This window comes from Anopheles coluzzii, chromosome 3 (genome assembly GCF_943734685.1).
Source record: "Anopheles coluzzii chromosome 3, AcolN3, whole genome shotgun sequence".
Classification (NCBI taxonomy): domain Eukaryota; kingdom Metazoa; phylum Arthropoda; class Insecta; order Diptera; family Culicidae; genus Anopheles; species Anopheles coluzzii.
The window spans coordinates 11,648,521-11,659,201 of record NC_064671.1 but is presented as its reverse complement, the minus strand read 5'-3'; the positions used below and the strand labels follow the sequence as shown (position 1 = coordinate 11,659,201).

General features: G+C 45.6%; 1 protein-coding gene and 1 non-coding gene across 7 annotated transcripts in view; one reads left to right on the top strand and one right to left on the bottom strand.

Moving 5' to 3' along the window:
- The first annotated feature begins 607 nt into the window (after window positions 1–607).
- On the top strand, window positions 608–681 carry Trnai-aau (transfer RNA isoleucine (anticodon AAU)). The gene has a single exon. It is a non-coding gene; the product is annotated as a tRNA-Ile (tRNA).
- Window positions 682–1,914: 1,233 nt separating this feature from the next.
- LOC120958299 (wiskott-Aldrich syndrome protein family member 3) overlaps window positions 1,915–10,681 on the bottom strand; it is a 30,749-nt gene continuing 21,982 nt past the window's right edge. For all 6 annotated transcript variants that reach the window (XM_040380994.2, XM_049610753.1, XM_040380995.2 and 3 more), the window contains exons 3-6: window positions 9,677–10,383; window positions 8,407–9,591; window positions 5,891–6,104; window positions 1,915–5,790 (exon numbers count right to left, since the gene is read on the bottom strand). In XM_040380994.2, the coding sequence (XP_040236928.2) occupies window positions 5,606–5,790; window positions 5,891–6,104; window positions 8,407–9,591; window positions 9,677–10,057 (1,965 nt within the window). In that variant the 5' untranslated portion in view covers window positions 10,058–10,383 and the 3' untranslated portion in view covers window positions 1,915–5,605. The remainder of the gene's footprint in view (window positions 5,791–5,890; window positions 6,105–8,406; window positions 9,592–9,676; window positions 10,384–10,681) is intronic.

Here is a 10,681-nt window from a genome sequence, read left to right as displayed (position 1 = left end):
AATAAGGCGTATGACTTTTTTGCTGCTGTTATCAGTAGTTTTTGCCGACTTTTGTATGTTGAGGCAGTTTAAAAAGTTATTCTCAATTTTCTCTGACTATTTTTTATAGTTTTACGCTTAAAATAATATGGAAAGGAAAATATGTAAAAATAAAAAAGAGCTCATAATGAACACAAGAAGAGAGAAAATGTTAAACTATACAAGCTAATACTTTGTTCAGTTTAAAAAAGAGGAATAAAACCAAGCACGAACAAAAACAAACTAGCTAAACACAGAGAGCGATAAGGAAATGCAACCAAAACAAATGATAATCAAAAACAAAACGTGCAAAACAAAAACACTACAAAAACGGATTTTGAGTCACGGAGACGTAGGAAGTGAAACAGCGTGTAAAATCCCCCCGGTTTTGGGGTGTTTTACAACACTTTATCAGTTTAAAGATAGTCCCGAAGCAACGTCATCATGCCTGACAAACAAATTTCCGTAAAACGGGGCATTTAGGTGTAAATGCGCATGCGTTTGGGTATTTTTACTAAGCTCCGAGGGTATTGCAAGTGTGATCTGCTGTGCTGATTTGTATTGCGTTGTGTCGCCCCTGCATGCAAGCGGCTCCATAGCTCAGCTGGTTAGAGCGTCGTGCTAATAACGCGAAGGTCGTGAGTTCGATCCTCTCTGGAGCCAACCGTCTTTTTTTCTTGCTCTACGGCGGACGTTGGCTACTTCTTCTCAATTGTTTTTTTATAAGCAATGTGTTTGTTTTGAGCACGTATGACGCTCTACTCCTTTGGGAGACCCGGTGCGCATATTGGAAACTTCCACTGTTTAGCCCAACAAAACAGGAAACTGAGTCATCTGCTCATGAACCTTTAAGCATCAACGGCTTTGTAAACAATAATTTCACACATTTACGAGTAAGAGTAAATAACAGGGATAGGTTACTACTCCTTCGTCATCTAATCACTCCCTTGGCCAAGGCATAGACGTTTTTGAATTACGTTTTTGCAGTGCAGTGCTGTTTTCCTTCTCCATTCGCATCATTTCTATGTGTTATCCGGTTTGCCGGTGAAGGAATCATTCTTTTTTCTAATGTACTAAACAAGAAGAAACATCCTCTTTCGTAGTTAGGGGTATTATACTGCTACGTAACAGAAGGGGGTCAAATTCCGCGCCCGTGTGTCTGTTTGTCGAACATGCTGCGCAATTTAAACACCATGGAACGAGATGTGGGGTTTATGTTTAGTCCTAAATTGCAAACTCCATCGCGACACAACAAAACACTTGTGTCTTTCCATGTCAAGATCGTGGCTCGTGAGGGCCTTGGTGTTTTGATATTATAGAACACACTGCTGTTTTGCGCTTGGAGCGCTCGCGTGTGCGCTGCTGATAAGGCTTGCGCGTCCACTTGCGCGAGCAGGCACTTTATTTAGCGCATTAGTTTTGAGATAGCATGCCCTGGTCCTGGGGTCCGGTCCAGTCTATGCGCATTACTGACCTATTCAACATCCGCACACTTACATAAAAAAATGTGCGCAATTACACAACGGATGCGTGTGCGCGCAACACGACAGATTCATTCGTTTCCGTTCCAGATCTTGTTGGACGATGTATGTCTGGACTGGCTCCATGTGCCGCTTTTGTTGCTTTCAATCTGTGAATCTTTCTTATCTGTAAAAGAGAACAATGCGTTTAGGTAAATAGGCTTAATTTTATACACTTTTTTTTCTTGCAAGTTTCACTTTATTTCTTCGATTAGTTTGTCTAATTACCATGATCCAAGTGGTGGTTGTGTATTTTGTTTCTGGTTCCACTATTTTCTGGCTTTACTTTTTAATGTTATTGGAAACGCTCTCCTCTTTATTGCCTGGTTAAGCAATTTCTACTATGCTTCACATTTCTTGTTTCACATTTCATTACAAAAAAAAAAAAAACAATGTGTGTTGCCTTTTGCTGCGTTTTTAACCTTTTTATGTATAAAGAACTTATAATACACGTACAAAAAGAAAGGACACTTTTCGCACGAAACAAAAAGTGAAAGGAAAGCTATACACACATACAACGATAGGATCAGGGGAGGCGCTTCAGTAACTTAAACTTTAATAACAAAGGAAACAAAATATAAAATAACTTCCGTGTGAGAAAACGTTGTGTGACTTCTTTCGTCATTTGTTTTTATACATACACCGGATGGGGGAAAGTACCTAAAAATTCCCTCCCCACCGCACTTGTGTACAATTTTACACAGTCCATTTCCATCTTCAGCTTGTTTTCTGCTCTCTACTAGTGGTCTATATTTTTCATAAACGATGAACGACTAAAGCTTAATGCAGAAACCAATCAACTTGTTTTGCTTATTTGCTTACTTCCACCACTCTACTGTGAACAGAGTGTAGTGGTTTGCGCATTAACGTTTGGTGGTGAAAAGTTTACCTTCTTCACGACTAGCACTCCCCCTTTCTTCTCGCGCCGTTTTTATCAGGCGCGATAAATGCTACATACACACCACTTCTTCCTTCGAGGAGTATTTGCTCACTGTTTTCATTTAGTTATCAATGAAACATTCACCCCACTACTGTCTGTGTGGCGTCCGTTTGTTTCCCTAATATCAAAGGCGTGTAACTGCCCCACACAAACACCCCCCTGTCAGCAACGCGCACGCACCAAAACACACAGGTTGGTGGTGTGCGCGTTCTATATTGTTTCTGCCACGCTAGCTTACATTCATTAAATTGTAATGGTTTTCTGGTTTGTTTGCAGTTTGCATTTGTTTTTTTTTTTTATGCACGATTGTTGGGTGTTGCTGCAACAAGCGACCCACGTACAAAGGAAGATATTGGTTGGTTTTGCTGTATTACTTGGTTAACTATCTATTTATATGTATATAGTATTCGCTTTATATTGTGTGTGTTATTTGTATTACTGCTGTTTTTTTTTTGCTAATCTTTTCAATGACTTTGATCGAATGATTACTCTGTTTTGGCTATTTGGGTTGCAATTGCATTCGAGCGTAGAAGAGATCTCTAATCTAACTGTAGATGATCGTTTCGCATCCTCTGTCCCTGTTCGGATCGTTCCTGAAATTTGGTATTTTGCTCTTGGCTCAACACCAAGCTGCTGTCCTGATGGGTAGCAACATTGCTGCACTGGAAATAAGAATCGCGATAAATTTGCCTTCATATAAGGATTGTTGCCTTTTCTACGATTTCTAATTGATGTTTTGAATTCCAATAAGAAGTTTCCAATAAGCAAGATAAAAGCTGTAAAGCTCCAGGGCAGGGAAAAGCTTTGCTGAGCATTTACCAGCAAGCGAATAATAGCAATAGCGAGCGAAAGAGCGTTTGATTTGCTTAAGCATTTTAGACCTACAAAATGTGAGCTTTTTAGGTTTGTGAAGGGAAAACTTTGAGCATTTCATATTAATTCAAATTAATTTAACATTACACACTGGTAGTACACGGGTTGGCCGAATAGAAGCTCAAGCACACGCTATAATGAAGAAGAAGTAGAAAATGATTAGGAAGAAGAAGTATTTTTCAATTAATAGCATACACAATTAGTTCGGAAAACTGTTTTCATGAAGGGAAATAATAAAAAAAAACACACACTTTAAAGCTGAACTAACAATGCATGCACAGTTTTGAGCGATTTTGGTTTGTCTGGTTTGTTTTGCGTTTGCGTTGACGATTCTTAAATAGTTCTTTAAGGTTTGTTCACTAATGCAACAATATCTACGCGCAAGGGGCAGCAAGCGGAAATTGTGTTACCTTTGCCTCACACTACAGCACTACACACAGCGGTTTCAGCAAATTCTGTTTGCCAGCTTGTTCTATTTGTAGCTATTTTAATTTTAATGTCTTTTTTTTGTGTTGTATAATAATTTCCCCGTTTTCTTTTCTTATGCTCTTGTTTTTTTATCAGGAAATAAATGTTTTTTTCTTCTTCTTCTTCTTTTACATATAAGCTAAATAAAGCGCATTTAAATCGTTGTGTTTAGTGTGGGTTTGACTGTGACAGTAGGAATATTGTTTTTCTTTTACCGAAAACGGAAACAGCGACGGCTGTGAGTGCACCAACAAACGAGAACACTCCACCGAAAGATAACAGATAAAGCAAACAAAAAAGGATGAAACTCATATTCATCCAGCTATTTAGAAAGTAAATGTCTAGCCAGAGAACTAGCTCCACATTACAATCACTAGCCAGTGAGAGAGATAGGCTTGCCTAAAGTGCCTGAACTAAACCGGGCCAGACTAATGCCACTAATTTTGGGATCATTAAATGCGAGCTTTACAATTGGAAAGCTGTTAATTATACTTTCCCATTTGATTTGATTATTTTGTTACGCTTTTTGCAACAGCTTTTGCTTGAATGTATTCATTCATTATCCCTCCCCCCCCCCCCCCCCTCCAGAATGATGGTTTGCTATCTCATTTAAGGATAACAATTAACACAAAAAATGCTTTACCTCTCTATCTTCGTTCCCTCCATCGCACTCGTCGTTTCGTTCTCTGTTTGGCATTTTCGTTTGCATCTTCTCGTCGTCTAACTGCTTACAGAACTACATTGGTGTACGGCTACGTTTACAAAGTTGTCCCTTTCTTTTACGTGTACAAATTGCTGGCTCCTTCTTTGTGTGTGCACGCCTGTGCTTGTGTGTGTTTGCAACGTTTCGTCCCGCACCAGCAGGACCGTCGGCGGCAGCATTTTTCTACTTGTGTATGCGCCAGTAAGTGTTTGTTTTCTTTTAAATGATCCTACGCCACGGTAGTGTCTGTGAGACACATACCCAGCTTTTGCCTTCATCGTAGCAAAGTTAATCATGTTCGGGGGAAAAAATGGGACATTCTAAAACAAAAGAAAACAAAATAATCTATACAAGAATGTTCAGTATGTTTCCGCAACAAAGTAAGAGAGTGAGTGAGACCTTGCTCCTTCATTTCTCTCGCCTCCCTTCGATCATCGTGTGACCGGGTGGTAACCACATTACCTCACCTTTTCCCTCCCATATTTTGTTTGGGCCAGCGGCTTCTTCTTCTCTCGCGTGTGTATAAATAGTGGAAAACTATCTTTGTACAACTTAACATCAGAACTTAATCGATACAATCGCCTTAGGCTTTCGTTTACCCGCTCGGCCTGGCGCTAAATACAACCTATTATTAATATAATCTCGAATATAAATGTGTCTTCCTACATCATTTCGCGATCATTTCTTTAGGGCCAGTCCCAGCCACCGGCAGGGAAACCAAATTGCTTGATTACGCCCCACCACGTTGGTAGTGGTGAGTGGGTTGTGTCTTCAAAATAAATACACTGCATCATCAAAAACTATCGCGAAAACAAAAACCCGTCTTTGTTGTCCTCCTTCCGTTACGAGCGATCCCTTTGCCTGGGGTTCCTTGTTTTTTTTTTTTCACCACAACCACTTCCACACGCCCAGCAGCAGTGGTTTGAAATAGCGATTATATCGCTTCAACCACCACTACACAGCAGCAGATGCGACATGCGGGGGAGAATGAGGGCAGGAGAAGGAAGCGCTCTATCGAAAGAGGCGCTACACCTTGTTTCACTTCTTCTTGCCACCGCCGCCCGCCGCCACGCTCTCCTGATGTCATGCGGACGTTTCGTTCGTTTCCTGCCAGCCCTCGCTGTCGTCGTCGCTTTCGGACGACTCCGACTCGGACAGCTCGATGGCGACGCGACGGGCAAGGATGGAGGCCACATCGTGCAGGCCCTTGTTGCGATCGTTCTCCTTCGCCTCGTGGTTTTGCTTCTCCACCTTGCGCAGTTTGATACCTTTGTGGGGGAGTGGGGGAGAAGAAAACAGAACATAAAATTGATTAGCAATTTGAGGGAGGGATGAACAGAGCGCGCTCGACGGTGTTGCGAAACGTACCATCCCTGATGGCCTTCATTAAATCGCTGCGCGGATCATCGTAGGTTATCTTCTCCTGGGGTGGAATCTTCTTCAGCTGGTGCATCTTGGGCATGTTGTACAGGTCACCGTTCGCGACCGGTGCCTTCGACGGGCTTAGCGGCCCATCCAGCATTGGCGGTGGCGGTGGGGGAGGCGGAGGTGCCACATTTGGAGGCGATTGTTTGGGCGATAGCTTAAATATTGGAGCAAAAACAAAAATAGAAAAGGTTAGTAAAGGTTGAGGGAATGCTTTAATTTACAACAGAAAATATCAATCACGCATTATTCACGGTAAATGTTGAACAGAACTTGCATCTGAATGCATCATATAGACCAAACGGTGGGTGAGGGTTTGCAAGGGAAACACTGACGTATCGATGACCTGACTCGTTCGAGCAAGAGTAATACAGGGTTTCCCACGATTTATTGGTTGGTTACCGATTTATTCTAAAGTTGGTCAAAATTCACAAAAAAAGCGGAACTGGGTCCGGACGGTTCCATCAAATTTCGGAACCAGTTCCGAAGGGTAGGTTCCATCACTCACGCCGGAACGGTCTGGAATCGTCCGAAAACGGCCGGAATCGTGCAGAATCGTAGTCGACCGATGTTTGTTAATGTGCGATACACATTTAATATATTTTTCATTCTTTAACCTTTTTAGGATCGCGAACCACTTGGCTTTGAAAATACATTTGCCGCAGGCCCACATCTATTGAGGTTATGCATTTTATAGACTTAGTTCAAAGTTTTTAATCAAAAATATGGTAAAATCTTATTCCAGACGAGTCTGTTGAAAATTTAATAGCAGGCTAAGCCAAAAGTCCTACGTAAGGCACCACGGTCTATTTGGGGCTTGAACCTATGACGGGCATATTGCTAAGTCGTACGAATTGAAGACTGTACCACGAGACCGGCTAACACTTATCGTTATGTGATCGAATTAATCTAACTGTGCCTTACTGTTGTATCTATAGCCCATCTCATCTAGGCTTGGTCCATTCAGGATTCGAACCTATAATGGGCATTTTGTTGAAGTTTTACGCACATTTACAAATATCGGTCGACTACGATTTTGGACGATTTCGTACGATTCCAAATGATTCTGAACGATTTCGATGATTCCGGACGATTCTGAACGATTCCGATGATTCCGGACGATTCCAGACGATTCCGGACCATTCCGGATGATTCAGGGCGATTCCGGACGGTTCAGGACGATTCTTACGATTCCGGCGGAGCTAGCGATTCCATTTCTCTGGAATTGGAATCGGAAACAACCTTGCCAGAACCGGAGCGGAACCGTGGGTGCGATCTGGACAACCCATCTCTAATTTTTTAATCGTATCCCATATATTTTTGGTTCGTTCCCACAATTTATTGGTCATCAATACAATTGAACTATTTTGAGACAGAAGGTCTTTGGCATGGACGAAGTCCTTGTAAAGATAAACTCTTCAAAAAGAGTTCCGCAAGAGTTCTCAAAGCACCTCAACTCAACTCAACTGGCAAGAATGCAGAATGATGCAAACTAACCATCCCAAAGAGCCCTGGAATATGGATTGGATTAAGACCCCTGCAATGCCCACGGACAAGAGCGGACTACTTCAACGAACAAGAACGAACCAGAAGAATTCGAGCAAGCGTTGGAAAATTTCTTTTCCACAGGATAATGACGAAGCATATGATCTCGACCTCTGTCCCCTCTAATTGGACCACTGGACAAGGATCGGATTTTGACAGTAACGTCCGAGCACACCCGGGATATGGTGCCCTCCTAAAACTGCGAGAAGGTCTGTCTGAAATGTCTCGCAACAGTCGTGCATTAAAGATTAAACTGAATTTATATGTACTCTAATTTTAAGCAATACGGCAAAGCCGTCCCTACTGAATAAAAAAAAATACAATTGAACCAAAAATTTATGGAAAACGCCCAGAACCTAACCAAAACAATATGGGAAGCAACCAAAAATATTATGGTAACCAACTAATAAATCGTGCGAAACCCTGTAATATGATGGAACAGATTAAACACCTTCTTTAGTCGTTTTGAACAACAATGACATGAAAATAACGCAATAATTACCAAATTTACAATAAAAAACGATTAGTGACTTCTCAACAGCAACTTCGGACACTAAACTTTTAATAGAATTAGCAAATGAACTTAGTTGACACAAAGAGACACGTTTAGGAAGACAGACGGATTCGTTCCTTTTTTGCTTTGGAACCTAATTGGTCGCAAAACGACTCACCTTACCGCAAAAGCCTAACGAACTCACTCAGAAGAGGACGGGGAGAGTAGTCGCACGAAGACAGTGCTATGAAAGAGAGCTTTGGGCTGTAATTTGGAAGCCTCATTAGGCGCTTTGTGTGTGTGTGTGCTCGGAACCCATTCGTATTGGTTCGGAGTTTGCCACCGTTCGATTACCCGCAAAGCCGCAATCGTAGACCAGCCAAGCTGGTAGTACACAGAGAACCCCCCGAGCCAAACTTACCTGTTCCGGGATCGGTGGCGGCGGAGGCAGATCGTTCATCGACATCTGGTTCAGCTGCATGTTGAGATTGTTCAGATTGTTGATCTGCTGGTTCAGCTGCGCGAGCGCAATCTGGTTCTGGTCCATCATCGACTGCACGACCACTTGCTGTTGGTGGTGATGTTGGGGCTGTTGTTGTTGCTGCTGCTGCTGTTGCTGGTGCTGCTGCTGCTGCGGGCCGCCGGTCATGCCCAGCTGCGGTGATCCGGCCCGCGAACCGGACCGGTTCAGCAGCAGCTTGGCGGCGACGCTCGTGCCCCCGTTGCTCATGCCGTGCGGCGGCGACTGCAGACCCTCCGGGATCGGTGGCGGCGGTGGCAGATTGTCCCGCCCGGTCGACAGGCTGCGGCTGCGCGTGGGCGTGTTAGCGTTCGAGGCGTTCGGTGTGCCGCCCCCGCTGCCGGACGAGGGCGGTGCCGGCGGTGGCTGCGATGGGCGCGATTTCGACCGCGAAGGCGTCCCCGGCGCGTACAAACTTTCCTGCGACATTTGGTTCGTGCCCGCGCCGTACATGGCGGACGGGTTGCCGTACTGGTCGTAGATCGGCTGCTGCTGATACACACCACCGCCCTGCTGCATCTGGACGGCCATCTGCTGGTGGTAGCCGCCGCCACCGCCCGGGGACGGTGGCGCATAGCCCCCACCGTCCACCATTTCGTTCGGCTGCTGGTAGCTGCGCCGCAGCTCGATCGAGTTGGGACGGGCGGCACCGCCGCCGCCACTGCTACTGCCACCCATCGCCGAGGAGGAGCGGGAATCGTATATCATACTGCCGCCGGCCGCCGCCATCGCACTGTTGTAGATTGCCTCCTCCTGCGAGCCGATGATCGCGTTCGGCGTCCGGTAGATGACGTTGTTCGGCATCAGCGTCTCGCCATGGCCGATCGCTCGCTGGCGCTGCTTCTCGCGCGTGTTGTGCGGTGCGCGGGGCCGCTTCTTCTGCCGGCCGCCCCCGTCGGCGCCACCGTCCGCCCGCGGTTTGTGCACCTTCTTGCCGCGATCGTGCATCACACGCTCGGTGTCCTTCAGCATCTCCTGCCGCCACAGCTCGAAGAAGTAGTTCGGATCGGTGTAGAACTTCAGCCCGTCCTTGCCATCGTCCCGGTAGCAGTTGAGCTTGTCCAGCGGGGGTGGTTTGTCGCATGTCTGGAAGGCAAACAAAAAAACAGAAACAAATTAGTATAAAATATTCCTTTTTTTCCTTTAAAAATCAATAGCCGACGATCCGCACCTTATACACCTCCAGCATTGCCGAGGGCATGGTCGCCCGGGAGAAGATCTGCTGGTCGAACATGGTGGCACTCTTGAACGCCTTCTTCATCTGGATGTCCTGCAGCGACACCTCCTCGACGGTGCTGTCCAGCTGCGTGACCTTTATCGCGAGCCGATCGATGCGCGCCTGCAGCGAGTTGGCGCGCTCCGCCAGCCCACCCGCATCCCGCGCCAGCTCACCGAACAGATCTTCCGCGTGTTTGGACAGGGAGGACAGCTGGCGCACGATATTCGTCAGCGTCGTGTTGGTGACCGTTTCCAGCTCCGCCGGCAGCTCCTCGCGCACGTACACCGACCGTGCCACGAACACCGGCTGCACCAGGCGCTTCGGAAGCGGCATGATGATGTTTGCGGCTCTCGGTTACCAAATCACCACACAAGGGTCGAGTTTAGTGTTTTCACAGGAAGCGGTTCCGTCCACACCGGGAGCTAGATCCCGGGGCGTTTTAATGATACTCTCACTCGCTTCTTTCTCTCTCTCTCTTTCTCGTTGTTAGCTGCAAATCTAATTTCCCTCTGCGTACTGCTGCCTCACTCTCTCGCTCTCTCCCCGTCTGATGACTCGTTGTGCAGTGAAATTGCCACCGCCGGATGTTGATGATTGTGGGGCACGTTTTCGTCCTACATATTCCTACGAACGTGCTTGGCGGCCGCTACGTACTAAACCTGGAAAAGAGATAGAAAGGAACAAGGGAAAAAGTAAATAGAAAATTGCTCAAAAGCGATCGATCGAAGTGGAGATCCAAGCGAGTTGGATATCTGTTTTCTTCGCCATGGGAAAACAACGCTCGCCCCACAAAACATACATGCCATGGCACGGTCCTCGTACGGCGTTTTGATGTCTAAACTTGGGCAGTTAATTATTTTGCAGTGCCCCGCACAACAATCGCTCTCTCTCTCTCTCTCGCTTAGCTCAGCCCTAAAGCCGGATGTTACTCCGGATCGTGATCGTGTACACCTCACC